General features: G+C 37.6%; 1 protein-coding gene across 3 annotated transcripts in view; it reads right to left on the bottom strand.

The window, feature by feature from the left end:
• Nucleotides 1-23,343, bottom strand: part of LOC145997455 (brefeldin A-inhibited guanine nucleotide-exchange protein 3) — a 158,830-nt gene that overhangs the window by 78,563 nt on the left and 56,924 nt on the right. For all 3 annotated transcript variants that reach the window (XM_083134525.1, XM_083134527.1, XM_083134526.1), the window contains 3 exons: nucleotides 18,312-18,546; nucleotides 9,836-9,997; nucleotides 4,642-4,806 (listed from right to left, as the gene is read on the bottom strand). In XM_083134525.1, the coding sequence (XP_082990651.1) occupies nucleotides 4,642-4,806; nucleotides 9,836-9,997; nucleotides 18,312-18,546 (562 nt within the window). The remainder of the gene's footprint in view (nucleotides 1-4,641; nucleotides 4,807-9,835; nucleotides 9,998-18,311; nucleotides 18,547-23,343) is intronic.

Genomic DNA, 23,343 nt, shown 5'->3' with positions numbered 1-23,343 from the left:
CATGCAATCTGGGTTTACAAAATTTTGTTGCTTTCTTTGCGAATGGGACAGCCGGGCAGAAGATAAACATTACAACACTGTGGATTGACCCATACGAAAAAACTTAAGTCCTAGAGAGAAGAGTGTTAGGAATCAGAAAGACCAGATTTTGTTACCACCGTTGCATATAAAGTTAGGGCTGATGAAAAATGTTGTTAAGGCTTTGGATAAACACTGTGAGGGTTTTGGGTACTTCAGAAAAACATTTCCTAAACTCAGTGATAGTAAGTTAAAAGAAGGCATATTTATTGGGCCGCAAATCCGTGAGATCATTCATGATGACAACTATGTGGAATTGAGAAAAAGAGAAATGCGCATGGTTAGCTTTCATACAAGTATGCTGTAATTTTCTTGGAAATGTGAAAGCTGACAACTACAAGGAACTTGTTAAGAACTTGTTGAAGTGTTATCAGCGCATGGGGTGCAATATGTCCTTGAAAATTCACTTTTTACATTCGCATTTGGACTTTTTCCCCCTTAACTTGGGCGCGGTTAGTGACGAATGCGGAGAGAGATTTCACCAGGATATTTCTGTCATGGAGAAACGATATGCAGGAAAATCGGTACAGACCATATTAGCAGACTATAGTTGGAACCTCAAGGAAGAGGTTTCTGGTGGCAGTTACAAACGGCAGAGTTCAAGAAAGAAATTTTGAAAATGCGAGTAAAAATGTGTTTTTTTCCTTTTTTTTTGCATGAAATTTCTTCATTGAACAGTCAAAATCGGTCCTATATATATTTTTTATTTTTTTTTATATTTCATAGTTATTCACTTCAATATTTAAATCTTATTTCATGAGCAAACAAACAAAAATAATTTCAAATTTCGATGTATTATTACAAAGGAAATTAAATTTTTATTAAAAACAAAAAATGAAAATCCAGGGAAAACGATAGGTGATACAGCATTTCTACTTTCAGATTTGGATTCAGCGGGGTCGAATTATAAATAATCACCTATTTTCGTTCAAAGGAGCAAAAAAAAGTTTGAATTTGTTCATCAGTGTAATCTTTCTTAGTCTTGATCCTCATTAGATGGGCTATAAAAACATTCTGCTTGACCTTTTGCTAATGTTAGTGGTTTTGCCAATATTTACAAAAATAATCTTTCAAAAAGGTAACTTTTCTAGTACTTTTTAAAATTTTTATCCTGTAACTCTTGAATAAATTACATGACAGGAAATTGTTTGCAATGAAAGTTGTAGCCTAATTTATAAGCTTACAAACTATATAAGTTTTCATGTATTTTAATCAAAAATATGCCATAAAATGTGTCTTATGTTACAGGATAGTAGCAAAAAGTGTGTCTCATACTGACAAACTTTTTATTACAGTCAAACGACGAAGCCTGTAATAATTGACTAATTGATAAAAGCAAAAGACTATGGGGATTGGGTAAATTTCTCGTAAGGGACAGACAGCTGAAATTTGGTAGTTCATTTAATTTGAATATTCGTACTTACGTATTCTGCATTGAGAAACATTGCTGAAGGTGGCATTTCGCTTATTTCACGGAAATAAGCTCTATTTGTGACATATCGAGTAAGTTTTCTTCGTTTCTTTTTGCCTTCGGTAACATGCAAAATGGCGGTCACAGTTTCACTACCGTACTCAGCATGCAGTGTTTCCACCCCACTGCACCCAAAAATACCTGCGTAGCCCCACAAACCATTGACGCATAGCCCCACAAACCATTGACGCATAGCCCCACGAACCATTCATACATAGCCCCACGAACCATTTCCGGTAATGTTTAGGTTAGGTAGGGTCATGTATAGGTTACAATAGTTAAAAATTGGTTTCGAAAAAAATATGTGTAGCCCCACACACCATTCTCGCATAGCCCCACGAACCATTGACACATAGCCCCACGAAACCACATAGCCCCACGAAACCACATAGCCCCACAAACCATTTGCGGAAACGTACCTTCTTCAGTTACAAAAACACATGTTTGGAAACACTGACCGGAATTACGTCATCACACACAGGCAACATCCACCTGGAAGTAAATGGATGCAAGAGCTTTCGTGCATCGGTCACACATTTATATCGAAAACTAGATGATTTACCGGCAAAATTCAATGAACGATGCGAGAAAACACTTCCCCGAACTTCCACAAGTATAAAGAAACTGCATTCGGTAAGTAATTTCTCCTGTAAATTTGATGAAATCCATCTGCCCCTTACGAAAAATTTACCGGGGATTGTTATACGAACTAAGATATTTTCTATCAAGGGTCCAATCTATGTGTTGCCATTTCTGCCATTTTTGGCTAATCCCGAGATAGATGATGAATGGCATCAGCTGCGGGAGTGTCCTGGAAATAATTTCAAAAGTTGCAAAATGAAAGCCACCCTAGTTTACATAAATGCATGACCAATCAGAGCATTAGCTAGCAATTTCAGTGACTGAAGTGAGTATAGAATGGAATTTGGCACAAATGTTGTTTTCTCTTAGTTTACTCATTTTGTAATATTTGGTCATTCCACGTCAGTTAGACCAATTTCAGAAAACTTGCCAGGTCATACTTTTGGAATTGCATGTAATTTGGCATGATGGATCAATTATGTCTGCAAGGCTTGTATACAAAATATTAGGTTCCCCTGAGAAATACGAGGGTCAATATTTATATTTTGAGCCTAACAATGAAAAAACAGGAATTTGGCATTGAAAACTGCTTTATTGTTTTTCGAAGTATTCTCCTTTATGGTCAATACACTTTTGCATTCGTTCGAACCATTTGTCAAAGCAGTTTTTCCAATATTCTTGAGACAGCTCCATAATATGGTTTTTGAACGCATCAAAGGCATCTTCCGCCGACGAAAATCGTTGTCCACGCAATTTATTCTTGACATTCGGGAACAAGAAGAAGTCATTGGGTGCCAAATCAGGACTGTACGGTGGATGACCCATCAATTCGATTTTTTGACTGTTCATAAAGTCGGTTGTTAGACGAGATGTGTGACAGCTGGCATTGTCTTGATGAAGAATGATCCAACTGCGTTTGTTTGTTTTCCGTATTTGATCGAAGACCTCTGGCAAACAAATTGTTGTGTACCATTCAGAGTTGACCGTTCTACGTTCCTCTAAAGGCACAGTTGCCACATGACCAGTTTTCCAGAAAAAACAGGCGACCATTTGTTTCGATGTGCTTCGAGCGCGAACAACTTTTGTTGGATTGGATTCATCTTGAAACACCCATACAGTCGACTGATGTTTACGTTCCGGCTCATATGCATATATCCATGATTCGTCACCTGTTACAATCTTATATACGTCTTTTGAAGCACCATGATTGTATTTATTGAGTATTTGTTTGCACCAATTGACGCGAGCATCCTTTTGAGTTTTTGTCAAATTGTGTGGGATCCAACGAGAACATACCTTTCTCACAGCTAAATGATCATGTAATATTTTATATATGCTGGTGGAACTAAAGACTATGGTTGCCTCAATCTCACAGTATGTCACATGACAATCTTGCAGTATTAGGTTTTGCACAGCATCAATGTTTTCTTGAACAACTGATTTTGGACGACCTTCGCGAATATCATCGGTGAGCGAATGGCGGCCACGATTAAATTCGTTATACCAGCGTTTCACAGTGGCAAAGGATGGGGCTTCATCGCCAAATGTGGAAGTAAGTTGATCGATGCACTCTTGTCTTGATAATCCACGTCGAAAATCGTAAAAAATCATCGCACAAAAATGTTCACGAGTTAATTCCATTTTATTGTTGTCGCGCAATCTCCAAGGCAACATAAACAACACAAATGAAGCTATTAACAAAACATTTGAAGTACGTTATGGTCAATAATGCCAGACGATTCCGTGCAAACGTCAAATCGCGCCTAACTTCAATCAGTGTTGCCAAGGCTCAAAATATTAATAGTGACCCTCGTAGTTCCAGAGTTACACCCCGTGGAAGAAGGTCAGAAAATATTACCCAAATCAGAAATGAGCCTTGGAAGCAACTCCAGGATTCAATAACTTTGGACCTATTGATCACAGTCCAGTGATGTTTACTCACCCAACAAACCTCCACCCAAGGAGGTTGTATCAAAATACCCACAGCTTGTTTACATCAGCTAATAAAAAATCCAATATTTCTAAGAAGTCTTACATGCAAAACAAATGCATATTTTGTATGCCTAAAGTTACAACTGTAATCCACCCAGGAAGGTGGCATTAATTTTTCTAGTAACCCTGATGTGGGCTCAAGAGACACGCATTAGGTTGCCTCCACATCTATCACACAATTCTTGTTACATGTGACTGAAGATACAAAAAACATGGAAAAATTACCAAGAGATGATGGATTTTTGAAATGGTGCAGCACAAAAGGGACAGACGATATCCAAGCAAAGTTGCAGACCCTTCCCTAATATGTGTGTCAAAATACCAATACACATATCTCAGTCAGAGGAGAAAGGGGATTGGGGTGAGCTTTACTTACTGTAGGTACCATCCCAGCATTCATCTAGTGGGACTGGACCAAACCTCAGTATAAGTTTCATTCCATCCTAATACTTCAAGCACACATGCATCACTTTTTTTTTTTCAAAAATGGACCCAAACTATAAGAAGAAAATGTATACCTGTCAACCTGTTGAGAAAGGGTGCAGATGACTTTTCCTGCATACTGGTAACTTAAGACACCATGAGAAGCGACATCAGCATTACTTTCTTGTATTAGGTCTGTAACGGAAGCTGTAGTTGCTACAGACGGTGTAGGGATCATCAGGAAGCTATATGGATCACCACTGAAATGAAAAGCAATTTTGTAAAACATGTGACTACACAATTGAATATTTGCTTACTATTCAATACATAAGTAAATGCAAATGACCCAGATTTGATCTTGCATTTTCAAATAGCTTTTCAGCAAATTATAAAATAATGAGGCTGAGTCAACACCAATATTAGGGAAGGAACAGATTAATCACTATTCTATTGGTATCAGCCGATATAGGCATATTGGTGTATTGGTAAAATTACCAATAATTTTACTGATCCGATGCATCTATAAATATCTTATAATTTAGTGCACTATTTAGTCATTTTGTTGTAATTTCATGGATATAAACATTCTACTTCCATTTCCTACTTTTTAAAAAGTAAATATTGGGTATCAGATCGGCAGAATATTGGATATTGGATCAGTAGAATATTGGATATCAGATTGGTAGAATATGGAATATTTGATCAGTAGTGAAAAAATATAAATATGCTGACCAAGGCAGTAATTTATTTTATTAAAAACATAAACTAAACGTAACGTTTCAACCTTCTAGCATGGTCTTCATCAGACTCTGTATCAAGTACAAAAGTAACAAGATACACAAAAAGGACATTATATATACACAAACTTTACTCCCTCCAGACTATTAGAAAGTTGTTAGGAACTTTCTAGCAGGTGGCTTTCACTTTCCAACTGTACTTTCACCTAAAAGGCTAAACATAATTACTTTCATATAGAATGTGAAGAGATATTCATATAGAATATCTCACGCTCTTTTTCCTTCATTTTTCTCCCTTCTCCTCTCCTCTTTCTCTCTTGTCCTTTCCACTCTTTCTAACACTTTCTTCCATTCTTTGTTTAACTTCAGTCCCCCATTCCAGTTCATTGTGTCTTCTTCACCTTTCTTCTCTATTTCCTTGGCTTCCTTCCATTTTCTCACTAGCATTCTCTTCTCCCTTCCTATCTGCTTAGTCTCATCCCATTCTATGTCATGTCCTGTTTCTCTCGTGTGTTTAAATATCGCATTTCTCTCTCTCTTAAGTCATACATCATCCCTATGTTGTTTCAACCTATCTTTCAGTCTCTTTTTTGTTTCTCCTATGTACACACTTTGACATTCTTTACATTTTACTTCGTAGATAAGGAAGAGGAAGGGATTATCAACGAAGTAAAATGTAAAGAATGTCAAAGTGTGTACATAGGAGACTGAAAGATAGGTTGAAACAACATAGGGATGATGTACGACTTAAGAGAGAGAGAAATGCGATATTTAAACACACGAGAGAAACAGGACATGACATAGAATGGGATGAGACTAAGCAGATAGGAAGGGAGAAGAGAATGCTAGTGAGAAAATGGAAGGAAGTCAAGGAAATAGAGAAGAAAGGTGAAGAAGACACAATGAACTGGAATGAGGGACTGAAGTTAAACAAAGAATGGAAGAAAGTGTTAGAAAGAGTGGAAAGGACAAGAGAGAAAGAGGAGAGGAGAAGGGAGAAAAATGAAGGAAAAAGAGCGTGAGATATTCTATATGAATATCTCTTCACATTCTATATGAAAGTAATTATGTTTAGCCTTTTAGGTGAAAGTACAGTTGGAAAGTGAAAGCCACCTGCTAGAAAGTTCCTAACAACTTTCTAATAGTCTGGAGGGAGTAAAGTTTGTGTATATATAATGCCCTTTTTGTGTATCTTGTTACTTTTGTACTTGATACAGAGTCTGATGAAGACCTTGCTAGAAGGTTGAAACGTTACGTTTAGTTTATGTTTTTAATAAAATAAATTACTGCCTTGGTCAGCATATTTATATTTTTTCATAATCATGGAAACAAGGCTTAATGGTGTTATAATTGATCAGTAGAATATTGGATATTGGATTGGTAGAATATTGGATATTGGATTGGTAGAATATTGGATACTGGATCGGTAGAATATTGGATATTAGATCAGTAGAATATTGGATATCGGATTGGTAGAATATTGGATCAGTAGAATATTGGATATTGGATCATTAGAATATTGGGTATTAGATCAGTAGAATATTGGGTATTAGATCAATAGAATATTGGATATTGGATCAGTAGAATATTGGGTATCAGTCAGCAGAATATTTCGTATAAGATTGCTAGAATATTGGATACTGGATCAGTAGAATATTGGTTATCAGGTAAGCAGAATATTGGATATCAGATTAGTAGAATATTGGGTATCAGATTGGTAGAATATGGGATATTAGATCAGTAGAATATTGGATATTGGATTGGTAGAATATTGGGTATCGGATCGGCAGAATATTGGGTATCGAATAGGTAGAATATTGGATATTTGATCGGTTGAATGTTGGTTATCGGTATCGAGTGACGTAACGGCAACTCCCGAGTTGTAGGGGCCCTGCCATGTTCTTTCTGTACTTCTGAAATTTTATATTATCCCAGAAATTCTACAGATAATGTCGGTTATTCAAAAAATGGATTTACGAAACAGAAATCTGGTTTCCAGTAACATATCATATGACGACAGAAGGGGGCAGAGAACTGCACTACGCCACTGTCGATATCTGTAAATTTTATATCAAAATTGACCAAAATTTCTCATCAACTCACCCCTAACCGATATTAATGTCGATACCCTTACCAATCACCACTGTTGTTCGTGTATGGAAAATGAAAGAATTTCATAGTTCAAAATATTGAAGAATTTTAAGTTTATGATTGGAACATTTGTTCTCTGGAAATTTTACATCAAAAAACCATGCATAAATGCTTGTAACAAGCATATACTGCAAGAAGACTAAGGTTGTAAAAGTGCATAAACATTTGAAGGGGGGGGGGGTCAGTATATAATTAAGTTCAGTCATGCAGATTATATGAGGGAGAGTCAACCGTAAAACTTAATTAGTTTTTCAATGATTGATTGAGGATTGAGTTGGTGTTTTAAGTCCAGTAAGGCTAATCAGGACTGGACCTACAGTTTAAAGTGGAATCCGAACCACTATGTGCCTCCATTAATTTGTTTTGTTTGTTATCTAGTAGATTTCTGTGTGGAGGGTTGTACAAGTATGTAGAATTTTAGGTTAGGCCCATTGCTGATATACATATATTTTCAAGTCCGAGTTAGTGCCTGTATACTGCAAAAAGAAGAATCTTTGGAATGCACATGTCATCACTTATGAGCCACTGCGAAGATTTTTCCACCCATCTGACAGCGAACTGAGGCCATTGTCGAAGTTCCTCCAACATTTATAAAGTTTCTGGTATTGTAGGTATGCATTGAGATACTTGAATTTTCATTTGCCAGAAAATTTCTGTAAGTTTTAGGCTTCCAGAGGGCAAGGAACCACTGGTGTATGTGTGTGGAGGAGTTACCATCTATAAAAATACCAAAATCGCATTTTGAGGTTCACTTAAGCAGTGCTGCAGCCTTGAGGCCATCTTGGAAGTAACAGTAGATACCCCCATGTAAATTGATTGACTGATTTGGTTGATTTTAGTTTGCTTTGGCTAATCACGAAGATGAGGATGGGTGTTCATATGATGAGATTGATGAAGGAACTCTCACAAAGAACAACCATGTCCCGGCCATGTTTCGAACCTAGGACCCCTGCTATCGTAGACAGCTGTGCTAACCACTCCATCACGGAGGTAGTCCCAATGTAAATTTGAGCTGTATGCTATCTGTCCTATAATATTTGGTCTAGGAATTAATTTGTGCGCCTGGACAAGAGATGGCATAACGAGCGTATCGTCTCACAGTTCCGTGTATCCACACATGTGTTGAAAACTCCTGTCAGCGCGCATCGTTCGTAGTATAGGGCAGTTGATTGACGCGTCAACAACAGCATTTTGTAGTCAACTGAACATGGCGCAGTTCGTGCCAGATAAAGTGTTTTTGCGGGGTGTTCTGCTTCATTACTTTAACATGCAGAAAAGTGCTACCGAAAGTCATCGTATTTTGGTGGAAGTGTATGGTGACCATGCGCTAGCTGAGCGAACGTGTCAGAAGTGGTGATTTTGGCCTGGAAGACCAAGAGCGACCTGGAGAGCCAAAAAAATTTGAAGACAAAGAATTGAGAGCATTGCTCGATCAGGATTCGTGTCAAACGCAGGAAGAACTTGCAGAAGCATTAGGCGTTGATCAAACAACAGTTTCCAAACACTTCAAAGCCATGGGAATGATTCAAAAGATGTCACATTGGGTTCCACATGAATTGAAAGACAGAGACGTTGAAAGACGAAAAACCATTTGCGAATTGCTGCTTCAAAGACAGAAAAGAAAGGGGTTTTTGCATCGCATTGTTACTGGCGATGATAAGTGGATCCATTACGAGAACCCGAAACGAAAAAAGGCCTGGGTGAAGCCAGGTGAACCAGGTCCATCACAACCGAAACGAGATATTCACTGTGCAAAGGTTATGCTGTGCATATGGTGGGATATGAAAGGTGTGGTGTACTATGAGCTGCTGCAACCGGGTGAAACTATTAATGGAGAACGTTATCGACGACAATTAATGCATTTGAAGCAAGCTCTGGTCGTCGACCAGAATGGGAGAACAGACATGATAAACTTATTTTTCAACATGATAACGCTCGCCCACATGTCGCAAAACCGGTCAAACCTATTTAGAAAATGTTGGATGGGAAGTTTTACCCCACCCGCCGTATTCACCAGACGTTGCTCCTTCGGACTACTACTTGTTCGATTGCATGAATAACGATTTGATTGGACAGCGGTTCACTTCTTCAGAAGATATCGAAAAATGGGTCTCTGACTGGATCGCTTCAAAGGATGAGGACTTCTTTCGCCACGGAATCCGTAACTTTCCTGACAGATGGGTGAAAGTGGTGGCTCGCGATGGACAATATTTTTCTTAAGGTATTTATGTATTTTGTGTTTGAACTACAGCTTTAATGTGTGCGTAACAACCGCACAAATTAATTCCTAGACCAAATATTTATTGGACTTCAAAGGCTTGAATTGACTTTCCCTCATATATATCAAAAGACCCACATGTACTTTGGCCATGACTGCACTACAAGCACAGTAAGAACTTACCAGAGATCGTCATCTCCTTTAGAAGAAAAATTTAACCCATGATGATCCATGCTGCTTTCCAATGGCACAGGTTGCTGCTTTAAAGACAACTTTGGGCCTAGATTTCTGTTTTCACTCTGGCTAAAAAAGTTGTGCTCCAGTCGAGATACATACATGCAGCACCTAGAATAAAACAAGAGATTTTATTTTATTTACTCTTATGTTAATTTACTATTTATTGTTAGCTTTAGACATCTAGGGGATGGCCATCTGCATTCCCCTCCTAATCCACCCATGGTCTGCAGTAATTCAGGCAACTTCAGGTGAAGGGATGGGAAGTTTTAATTTTCAGCATCCTTTTTTTTAAAAAGGAATATCTCATTTATGTTCGATTTCGTTGTTACTTATAATCAAATATTAGTCTCACAACATACAGCATACTCAGGGTTGCTACGATTTTTTGATTATGAAATTCCCTGACATTTCCAGGTTTTCCAGTCTAAAAATTAAATTTTTCCAGACATGTTTATCATCAAAGTGGCCGCGGTGGCTCAGTCGGTAACGTGTCTGACTACCATGCTCAAGGTCCCGGGTTCGATCCCCGGCCGGTTCAAATCCGGGAACTTTTCTAACGATGGAAGCGGCCCCGGTGCCCACCCAGCGTCGAATAACATGGGTACCTGGGGGAAAGCCTGGGGGGTAAAGGCGGTCAGGGGCGTGATGCTGATCACATCACCCCCACTCACGACCGGATCAAGAAAGTATGGGGCGTTAATTATTATGAATATTCACTTTCACGACTTGTTTAGCATATTTCATTCTACAAGAACACGTGAAATTTCAAGAGAAAAAAGTAAAATTACAATCGGCATCAAATGTATTGGGTGCTACTATCACGTGCATCTAACCTTCAGGCTAAAGTAACAGAGGTACATCATTTCACCATAACAGATCTCCACAGAGGTCGGAAGTAGCATGCTACTGTAGCTAGATTATGATTATGAGCTACAAAATTTGTTCCATAGCTGTAGCATCGCTACAAAATTCTTGTAGTTTGTAGCGAAAATCGCCTCGCTACAGCTACTTTTCTTGTCGGAGTTTTGGGGTAAATGTTTATGTGGCAAAAGTGCTTACCAGAGAAGAAGAAGAAATGTTGCTATGCAACTGTGTAGCGCGATAACTTTGTTGTTTGTTCCTAAAGCAAAGAGTATAAATACCTTCGTCTTTGGTCTGTCATTCTCATTTGATTATTTTGTATGTTAGACGTAGTTGAAGTGGTGTAAAGAAAAGAAGAAAAGAAGGAAGAGGAATGAAGAAAGGATAAGGAAAAGGAACAAGAGATAAGGAGTCCAACCATGTTCCAGATGAAAGGAAATGTTTATCTAAATCGCCTGTCAGGTGAAACAACAGTTGACAGGAGAGTGCAACCTACTGGAACACCTGGAAATGAATTTTCCAGATAAACAACTTTCTAATATTCTTGTGTCTGGAGGGGAGTGATTTTTGTGTATATATATCTTCCTGTTTTGTACCTTAATTCATTTCATTTGTATTTGGTACAGAGTCTGAAGAAGACCTAGCTAGAAGGTTGAAGGTTAACGCAACGTTTAAGTTTTAAAATAAAATAAATTCTGCCTTGGTCAGCATATTGAGGTTTTTGTTTTTTTCAACCTTTCTGAAGAGCACAAAATATTGTAGTCCATTTACGAAATGTTTGATGCTTGGAAGTTTCATCGACGTCCTCGAACGAAGTTATTTTTTCTTCCCCGCTTAAATAAACAGTTTTCAAACGCAGTGGCAGCTCGTGGTTCAGAATGCTGGTAGTTGCAGCGAATATATATATAATTTATTTATATATAATTTTAATTTTTATATATTTATAATATAATTATATATATTCATAATTTTATATGTATTTATATTCGGGCTGAGCAGATGTAGATGTATCGGTATCGAGTATCAGTTGTATTTTATTCACCGGTACCGGCCATTTCGCAGGATCCGCAAAATGTCACGTGATACTTTCGAGGTGGTATAATTAATAATTATCATGCAAAATTTGAAGTTTCCATGTGTTCTGCAACAATATTGTTCAGAATTGTGTTATGTAAGAAGTACTTTAATGTTTTGATTCAACTGTTGAATATTCTGAAGGAAAACTCTGATAAATCGATGCTTCTGATTGGGCTCACCCAATAATATTAATGAGTATTTTGAACAATTTTTAGTTGTTAATATTTTCAAGCATTGTTATCGTTAGGAGCACGACATAACAACAGTACACTAAATATCGCAACTATAACAATAGACAATTAGTCCCAGTGCCCATGCCACAACATCAGGGAAGATAACTAGCACTCCACTTGTATACGAAAAGTTATATTTTAAACTGAATTTGGATTGGTGATTGGTGGTATGGTTAGTAAATTAGGTTACAATTCTCCCCAAAAGATAATATTTATCTTTGCCTAATATGGACATTTTGCCTGTTGCTCTACGACACGGGACAGTAAGACCTTGCCTACTGTTCGCACGCTGTTGCTCTAACGGCGTAACAAATAATTAACATCCCAGAGTTTCCTGCCGGTCCGTCGTGAAATCTTCTTCCCTGCCTACGCCTGGTGGTTGACCTTGGTTTGTTGCACAGTCTCTGCAACGAGGAGTCGGCTTAGGTGCGAGGATAGGAACAACGGCATTGAACCTCGCTCCCAATATTCCTCGCTGTAGAGATCAGGCCGTGAGGCCGTTGCTTCGGCGCTGCAACGTCGATCTATACGTCTACTTATATACTGTGAAATTTCGCAGGTTGCTTCCTTCTCTTTAACAGATCATAATGGAATTAGCTTTGTTGAAGCAATCAAGGGTAAAATTATGTGTTTATGTTCAATATATTTAATAGGAAAGCAATAAAGAAAATACTAACAAAAAGCATGAAATTTCATGGTAAAATGTCCGGTCGTTGTGCAACACTGAAACAATATCAGTAACCGCCCCTGTTCAAATGGATTGTAGAGAATTTCAAAGTGTAAAAATTGAAATTTACAGTTATAATGAATTTAATACCTTTTTCACTAATCAGGATCTACTATAATGTGGAGTTCTTAAGTCAGTGTGGTGTTCAGCTGTTCATTGTCATTTAATATCATGCACGTGTGATATGACCACAAACGACATAAAAAAATGGTCGCCACTATTTTCACCAGGCGGCGAGAATAGCATATAAGGCTATTTTCACCAGGTGCTGCTAAGAACAGCTTATGGGGCTATTTTCACCAGCAAAAGTAATTACCTGACCATAGCATTGTATTTGGCACAAGTTCCTTTTGTTCTATTGCAATTTCATCATGCTACGAATGAAATTTTTATATGGTTCGATTTACGTTTGTTAACACATACTGCAGAGTTTTAGCGTCAAGATTTTGTTCAATGTATGCTTTCGTAGTTATATTAGATGGGCCAGGTTTAGTTCTCTTAGCTTTAAAATAAAGTTCCTAAATGCATTCTACTAAGCTTCCGATTTATTTCTACATTAATTCGCACTAGTCTACAATAATTAACAGTCGCTTGACAATGGAAAATACATTGTCCATGGGAAGCATGCATGCTTGCCTAATGTAATTTTTAAGTTGTTTTTTTTCAACATAAATAACTTCTTTCGAGAATTTGAAGAAAAAAAGATCATAAAATAATCTGAATGTTATTCACAATATAATCAAGGAGTCCCAAGTTCGTACCCGGTGGAGGCACATTGTGGTTCAGATCCCATTTTAAAATGTAGGCCCACTCCCGATTAGCCTAACTGTGCATAAAGTGGACTTAAAATCTCATTGGCAGTAGTACTTAAGTTACTGCTAAGGAGTTAATTTAAATTAAAATTTGGTGTAACTACTACTGTCACAAAGTAGTTAGAATAGCAGAAAGTGCTAAGACCAGAAATTACATGATCTGGTGTTGGGAAGTATTTACAGAAATAATTTTATTGCTAACGACCCTAAAAGTGACCTGCCTAACCTAACAACAAAAGCATTAAGGAATGCAATACCCCTTCATACTTATGTCATGTGACATATTACCAGTACCAATTCATATTAGAACACCTTGCAGTATTTTCCAACTTCATAGTGTGCAGAAAAAATACTGTTGTTGTAGTCCATATGAAAATAAATGCCCACCGACATAAGCTTCTTACACATCAACAACTAAAGAATGCACACATACATGGCCAGGTTGTAGATCATACACATGCGCCGTTTAAATTCTGGTGAAAATAGCTCAAAATAGCTTCACCACTTGGTGAAAATAGCCACTTCATAAAAAAATATATGTATAGAGAGCCATTTAAAATAAGTGCCTAACCTCATAAGATGAACAAAAATGTTGAAAAAACATTATACATAAGTAAATGATCACTTTCTTGTAGTTGAAAGTTCTTCCTGTCCCTCTCAGGGCAGAATAACTTCTTGGTAGTGAAAATGTCGAAACTGTGAGTAAAATGTACAGATAGGTATCCGAGTAGCCATAGCCTGGAACAGGGCTGGCGGAAAGGGGGGAAGGGCGGGGGGGCAAAATTTGAAGAGAAGAAAAAAATATGTCTATTGGAAACTTGATAGTTGTAATATTATATTATATTACATAACTAGGAAGTTAATATATGACAACCCACCGTTTTGAAGAAACATATGAGTAGTCTCACTATAAAACCACTGAGTGCCACAAGGTGGGAAAGCAGATTCGATGCCTTAACTCCGTTGAGATATCAAGTGGGAGAGGTCTAGGATGCATTCCTTCAAATAATTGGCGACAACGAAAATGTCCGAATGGTTGCACATGAGGCTCAGTGTATTGCAAATCAGTTGTGTGACTTTACATTCCTTTGCTCACTAGTTATCTGGTATGACTTTTTACTCCACGTAATATAATGAGGAAATGTCTTCAAAACATTAATCTACGATGTGTTAGATGATTCCTTGCATTTGAAAAAAGCAAAAGTGATGAAAAATTTCAAAGTTTTTTAGATGCCACTTGGCAGCTTGGCAGGGCATTCCTCCCTCCACTCGTGGAGGCATCGGAGGGTGGCGACCTGTGAGTCCCGGTTGATGAGAAAGAATTGGCATTGAATTTAGATATACATGATACTGTACAGAGACGAAATCAAAAGAAGAAGCACTTTCAGTATGATGAAACTGTTGAAGATCCACAAGAATGGTACAAAGTTGACTTTTATTACCAGGTCCTAGATGATTATTTTAGCTCTCAGAGAAAGATTTGAGCAGCCTAAACATCATAGTGAATTTTCAATTTCTTTCATGACATTAGTAAGCATAAAGACATACCATCTGATCTTTTGTCTGAAAAGTGTAGAAAACTTGCCAGAATGTTAACACATGAAGGCTACTGAATTAAAAGATGAACTAAAAGTGCTTTTGGCTATAATAAAACATTTTCACCAAAGGAGACCTTAAACTGATGAAGGGTCATGATTTTGCACCTAATGTGAGTGTACAACTTCGAATTTCTTAAATTTGTTGGTAACTGTGGCAAGTGGCAAAAAAAGTTTTTTTTAAAAAAATTAAGGCTAAAAAAAATACTATCTTCGGTCAATCATGTCTGAAACATGCTTCTTTCCATTTTATGCAAGATAGCATTATACGAAAAAGAATATTAAAAGAAAAAGTTCATAAACCATACACAATTTTTCATTTTCTGGCAGATTTATAGTGTCGTAGAAAATGCTGTATTTTTTGCTTACATTTATAAGTACACAGCATCTGGAGAAATTTTGGTTGTGTATAGGAATTGTATAGGAAATGCCAACAAGACTGAGATCTATAAAATAATAGACGATAACCTCATCTTCACCAACCTTTCCGATAATTATGATCATATTCAATGTACTTTAGTTATCAATCAGATTTCTGGACTGCAAGTTTTACTTTGATATTCTTTCTAATATCTAGTATTATAAAAGTGAAAATTTATTACAGAAATTTGAAGGAACCATAATTTTGCACAAGACTGAGAACCATAAGAACGAAAGAAACAAGTATCTAAACTAAATCTTTTTTGGGAGTGGAATCACACGAACCGAATCCAGAACAAGCGAACTGCAGACTCCAAAATGCACGTAAATTCCACACGATCTGCAAAATTTCCTGACATTTCCGTGTTTTCCAGGTTCTCCAGACATGTAGCAACCTTGATACTGCACCGTAGCCATGTGGTCTAAGATGTAAGGCTTTGGTGGGTTATGGGATGCACATGATTTGAGTCTCGGAGAGGGGGGGAGGGGAAGTAACAACTTTTCTCCTGAGATTTCGGCCTGTGTATGGGACCGGTGACTACACACTTTCATGAGGAAATTGGGGAGCTATGAATGAGTAACCCAGTCATGGAACATGAAAACCTACAACAAAGACTTGGGGTTCGTTGTGTTGACCACACATCACTCGGTAACTGGTTAGATGATCGTCCACCTCCGCAGGCGGGAATGAAGCCAGCAGTCGGTAGGTAGGCCTTGGCCCACATGGGATGTTGTGTCGTGAGTTATTATTACAATATATAGCAGGTTTCCTATACCTTTCCCAAACTCTAATTTTACCTGATGCTTTAACCTTAAGTGGACGGGAGCATTTCCCACATGTTAGCCCCTCTGCTGAATGGCATCACATGCTTGCACTTCAAACTTGCCACAATGGGGAGAGAAAAAAAATGCAGCACAATAACTAATTTTCCTAGAGATGAAATTTATATACAAGGTGGGCCAAAAGTAACCTTACACTTAGTAGAGGTATGTAACAAATAAAAAAGACAATAAAAATCAAAACCGACATTTGAGGAAATAGCTTAATAACATTTCTATAACGTAGATAAAGGATATAGAATACTGGTTTGGAATTATTATTTTGAAAAATTAGATAAAAAACGTGAAACCAATATTGAAACAACTGCAAGGCTACTTTGGGCCCACCAAAAATACCTCCCAATAATGAATATTAAAAAAAGAAGGAGAAGAAGATCAAAATTTTACACAAAAATTCATATTCAGCACCTGCATATGACCATCACCACAACAAACAATGATGAAATAAGAATGTGTTATGTTTCTGTAACAAAGTGAAGTTAAATTGAAAATAAGTACCTTTGTGGTACAAAATAAATAAAAACAATGTACAAGAAAAGCAGTATTCTCATCTTCCAGAAGAGCATCCTCGATGGCGCAGTGGTAGCGTCGTCGCCTTGTAATCAAGGGTCCCGGGTTCAATACTCGGTGGAGGCACATAGTGGTTCGAATCCCACTTTAACCTGTAGGTCCAGTCCCAATTAGCCTTACTGTGCATAAAGTGGACTTAAAACACCAAATCAATCAATCTTCTTCCAGAAAATCGCTTCTAGAATCAACCTATGGATGCTGAACGAACCAAATTTGTTGGGAATTAGAACAAAAAGCAATTCTGCGAGAATATGAAAAAAAGGGGGGGGGGGGAATATGGAACTAAAGAATGTATTTCTTGGATAATTTTGAAAATGGAGGTCTCCTGTTGGATCTCTAATTGTAAGACTTTGTGAACAAAGTTTTTATTCTTCTTTGTAGCTGATAAGTGGTGATTCATTCATTGAGTTTTGAACTTTTAAACACTGTGTTAACTCTTTAACTACCTATGTTTCCGAGGCTGATTCTGCCTCCATATTCAGGGTAGTGTGTCTAATAAATCATAGTTTAGTCCCTGGACACATGATGTGTTTGGGGACGGTGTCTATTATGGAGAGTGAATAATTGTTGCCTTGGAGGATTATTCTCAGTGGCCAAAGCTCCACCTTGTCTGATGGTCATGTCAAGACCTGATTTTACATGTAAATTGCCAGGGAGGATTATATTGCGATGGCCCGGGCTCCACCTTGTCAGAAGATTGATAGTGCTGGAAATCAAAACCAAAAAATGTAATATTCTCCTTCAGTGCCGCTTACGTGCAACTGTCAGACCCTGAATGGTTGTGAGCATACAGTTCTCCCAGTGCGTGTGCTACACTGATCCTCATTTGTATGCTGACTGGCCAAAGCAGATACATCTCCAATCCTACTGATTACATGTAAAAGTAAAAGATATTAGCAAGAAACGGTTGGATGGAAGCGTATTAACCCATTCTTATCTTACATGTAAGTTAAAAATAGTAACAATAAATATGTTGCTTTTGTCATTTCAGTATTACATACCTTCATATGTATGTAAATCAACAAAAAATAAATGAACAAAAAAGACAGAAGAGAGTTATCATCTGTAGTTTTCAAGAAATGACATGTTAATTACTGCCATGTGGTGGTAGTTTTGTTTGAAACCAGCTATCTGTTAAAAGGTTAATGTGCATTTATGAAGATCCTGATGAAAGTCAATGTGTGTGTGGGGGGTGGGGGGGGGGTTAAAACAATGTATGGAATATCAACGATAAGGTGGACTTTTAGAAAGAATGTTGATGATTAGGACTACGAGCTAATTCCATACCTGAACACATGTTGCCAGCAGTCCTTGCTGTGGCTTCCCAGTTCTAACCCTCTCCCAAGAAGCACATCCATGCTCAACGCATGGGAGGTGTGTAGTTTCTCAGGTCTCTGCAGAAGACTCATCATGGTTGGACGATGCAGGCGGTGCCTTCTAGTAGGTTCCTGGACAGATTTCTCATTTGGGCAAGAAGCTGTAGCCATCAGTCCAAATATGGACCCACATCTGTTTTGCAAACCTATAGGAATCATATCATATACATCCATTAAAAAGTCGTCGGAATGAAAGCTGTCTGTATGCAGTTATTTGAACCACAAACAATATTTTGAACTGCACACCTCAAGGAGGTTAAGTTAGGTCAGGTTATGTGAAGAAATAGACATATACGAGTCATTCCATGCCAAATCAACACAGATATGTGCAATTTTTAACCTGACCATCTCCGATTTTCATGAAATTTGGGGAGTTGAAACTATGCATAGAACTTAGTAACTATGAAATTTTTTAGTCTCGTGCGTCTTGTAATTGTTAAATTATTCAAGGTCAAAGTTAGCATAAATTGCCTTTTTTTAGCCCGCTTAGCTATACTAAATGTGCTGTAACTACGCCCCTATTTCGTCTAGGAAGCTCAAATAAAGCTTATTGTACAGGGAATTGAATAAGCTTTCCAGTGATATATAACAAGCCTACCTTTGGATAAAAATATAATTTTGTCACGTGACCTTGACTTTTGACCTTGAATATCTCAAAACATGTCATCATCAAAAGTCGTGAAAAAAATATATTTGGTCCCTCATACCATACTCTAAAACATACAAAAAAATCATTCTGGGACTGGAATGGGATCAGAAGATACAAAATAATATGTGTAACTATGTGACTGATAAAAGCCCCATTACATGAACTATGAAGAGTCAGATGTCCCTTAACACTCCCTACAAAATGTGAAGGAGTTATCCTGGGTATAATTGGTCATGTAAGAAATAGGTTAGGCACAGGGAGATTTCTAGCCGTGTGTGTCAAGCGCAGATCCGGCATATTGTTGACCGCCATATTGAATTCAACGCAAAAATTTCAAAGGAAAGGGGGTTATGTGATATATCAAATCAGGCTAGAATTTCACCAGAAATGAAGTGACGAAGGATTTTCCAACATATATTTAACCAGCAAAAATTTATTACTGCATGCTTGTAACCATTTTCTCCTTTTCGAGGTGTTAAAAACAAAGCATTGGAATGCTCCTAACGTGTTAGGAACTCATCGAGATCACGCTGACATCTTGGGAGAGAAAGATGTATACGCACCATTGCATATGATTTTAATCAGCTACATTCACCAAATAGTCGAATAGTGAAGAATATTGGGAAAAGTATCTCAAACAATTACGTGACACTTCCTTTGGAATGAAAAATTCTTCAGTGACGAGGCAAATTTTTATGTTCACGGTGAAGTTAATAAAAATAATATGCAATACCTGTGATTTGCTCAGTCGAATGGTTGTTGCTGGTAAGCTAATTATGCGGTATAGTGTATGGCGAAGTGAAATGGTTGGTCCATATTCAACAACGGAACCTTAAATGGTGAGGGATTCTTGGATTTCTTAAGTGAACAGGTTTTTTCACCCTTGCTTGCGGGATATGGCACTTTTCGAGAGTTTTGAAACAGGACAGAGTGTGACCATACTATGTAGACATTTTCGCAATTTCTTCATGGTAATTTTCTAGGTAGATTGATGGGCACACGGGGATCTATTAAAAGGCCTGCACATTCCCCAGATCTAACATCTTAGGAGGACTTTTACCTTCAGAAACATTTGAAGAGAATGGTGCATGCACTAAAAGTCCCTGATATTGACCATCTGAGAGAAGGCATAGTTGCTGCTTGCGATGTTGTTGCACATGCTACATTACCAAATGTTCTATGCGAGTGTGAGAGACGTCAACGAGTGTGCTCACAGGAACATTGACAACATTATAATGTGCATATATCGTAAGTGAAAGATATGTGTATAACTTTTTGCTGGCGTAAGATACGTTGGAAAATCCTTCGTCACTTCATTTCTGGTGAAATTCTAGCCTCATTTGATATATCACATCACCCCCTTTCCTTTGAAATTTTTGCGTTGAATTCAATATGGCGGTCACAACAATATGCCGGACCTGCGCTTGACACACACGGCTAGAAATCTCCCTGTGCCTAACCTATTTCTTTTATGACCAATTATACCCAGGATAACTCCTTCACATTTTGTAGGGAGTGTTAAGGGACATTTGACTCTTCATAGTTCATGTAATGGGGCTTTTATCAGTCACATAGTTACACATATTATTTTGTATCTTCTGATCCTATTGCAGTCCCAGAATGAGTTTTTGGTATGTTTTAGAGTATGGTATGAGGGACCAAATATGTTTTTTTCACGACTTTTGGTGATGACATGTTTTGAGATATTCAAGGTCAAAAGTCAAGGTCACGTGACAAAATTATATTTTTATCCAAAGGTATGCTTGTTATATATCACTGGAAAGCTTGTTCAATTCCCTGTACAATAAGCTTTATTTGAGCTTCCTAGGCAAAATAGGGGCGGAGTTACAGCAGATTTAGTATAGCTAAGCGGGCTCAAAAAGGGCAATTTATGCTAACTTTGACCTTGAATAATTTAACAATTACAAGACGCACGAAACTAAAAATTTCCATAGTTACTAAGTTCCATGCATAGTTTCAATTCCCCAAATTTCATGAAAATCGGAGATGGTCAGGTCAAAGGCTGTGTTGATTTGGCATGGAATGACTCATACAGGGCACTCAGTCGCCATGGTGCCTGAAAATTTCACCTGGCACCTGGATTTTTAAATTCAGTTGTAAAGAGAAAAAAATTGTAATATTTAGTTAGTTTATGGAAATTTCCATTACAATATTTTTAAATAATGAGTACAGTATGTGTTTTTTTTGTTTGTGTGTTTTCTACATCACATATATCATTAAATCAGAATAATAAACATGCCATTAAAATTCTTGCACTGTTACTATCTGAATTTTAAAATCTGCAACAAAATGGTAGAGTCAGACATATATTAGAATGTATTGCATAGTTATTCATGCTGTTACTGGTTCAGCCTTCTTTAGGAACACCACTTCAGCGCAAGAATTAATTACTTTTAATCCAACGTTGAAATAATTAATAATTTAAATGCTTTAAGATCACATTTCAAAATGTATAGCTTTATGTAAGTTGCATTCATGGCTTCCTTAGCCTGTATTTGGCAAAAAAAAAAAGAAAACATTATGTCTCCTGACAAAAAGGGGCTGGCACCCAAATTATCTATAGCCTTGTCTACCCTTGGTTATAAACATGTTATTGCGTTGTCTGTTCAAAAGAAGACTGGACTTTTATCATAGCGCGCGAACCATTGTTCATAACGAGGCTTTCTCTAGCAGCAACCTTCACAAACACACTGACGCCTGCCTCATAACAATCCGGTCACCAGTAGCCCGGTTAGAGCTACCACGTGCAGTAACTTCTCGTTGCGTTCGCTTCACAGCAGTGAAGATGAAGGACCATGTGAAGCAATGTGTTTGTGTGACATTTTGCTTTAAACTGGAGAAATCTTTAAGTGAAAGTTGGCAAATGCTTCAGCAAGCCTTTGGAAACAATTGTATGAGTTAATCGCAGTGTCATGAGTGGTTTCGGAATTTCAAAAAGGGTAGAACATCGATCGAGTAAGATTCAAGATCGGAAAGACCTTTGAGATCAACAAACGATGAAAACATTGATGCTGTTTAGTCCATTATTCACGCAAATCATCGTTCCACTGTCAAAGAGCTTGCTGAGGAAGTCGGCATCAGGATTGGGTCATTTCACTCAATTTTGAGGGATGCTGTGCGCATAAAAAGGTCTGAGCTGTGGAAAAACAAGATTTGGGTGTTGCACCATGACAACGTGCCAAGTCACACATCACTGCTTGTCGGCCACTTTTTTTACTGCTCAGGTGATAATCATCATGCCCCACCCACCTTATTCTTCAGACTTGGCCCCAGCAGATTTTTTTCTATTTCCACAGTTGAAAACCTTGAAAGGACATCGTTTTAAAAGTGTACATGAAATTCAGCACAATGCGACAACACAGATGAGAGTTATCCCACGACCAGCTATATTACAGGCCGGAATCCTGAAATTTGGCAATGCTGTCTAACCAGCCTAAACATCAAGCAACATAGCATGGGTGCAAATAGCAAAATTGATGTTGACTCTTAAAGAAACAAGGGAATGTGTGTAATTTCTTTTCTTTCTCCAAATCTGGACAGACATTACAATGTAAGTATACATTTGCCGTTAAATAACTGGAAATAAGCAGAAAATATAAGGCAAACTTTGCATTTCATACACAGTATGGAACTTTCCAATAATGTGTAGTTTACCCTTATTTTATTTGCTAGCATTTCGTAATGACATTCGAATCTGTTTAGCAACTCAATATTTAATGATGGAAGATCTAACACACTGGCCTTAAAGTTCTAAAAGTAAAACGTACAAAGCAGTTGTGGATGTGATAATCCAGCATCAGCGAGTATTACGTTCAGAGTTGAAATAAATCTTATGTACATATTTCTGTACAACGTCTTCATTTTAGCAGTCTATGACATAATTGCCAAGATTTTGTTCAACAGACAATACATTGTAATTACGATGTGCGTATGTACAAATATTTGTTTTGTGTGAATATAGCCCATGTACGCACAAGGCTAAAATAATGCCGAGTGATGGCGACTATGTACTCCCTGCGAGAAAGTGGATAATTTTGCATGGTTTAGAAATTAGGTGTTACATTTCCATTGTTTTTCTCTTGCGGAGATACGTTACAGTGAAGGAATTAGTGATTTTGTGTTGTACTGTTTTCGTTAGGTTAGGCAGTTTTATGCTCTTAGAGGTTTGTATTGTTTCCCGAATTCTTGTTTGAGTGTTGTAGTTTAACCCTTGTACTTAATACAAGTAAAAGCTTAGCGTGTGGTGCCTCCTACACACAACTTTTCTCAGCTT

The sequence above is a fragment of the Lepisma saccharinum genome, chromosome 13 (genome assembly GCF_977018435.1).
Source record: "Lepisma saccharinum chromosome 13, izLepSacc3.1, whole genome shotgun sequence".
Taxonomy (NCBI): Eukaryota; Metazoa; Arthropoda; class Insecta; order Zygentoma; family Lepismatidae; genus Lepisma; species Lepisma saccharinum.
Note: the sequence above shows the minus strand (reverse complement) of the source record. Positions and strands in the feature narration are given on the sequence as shown.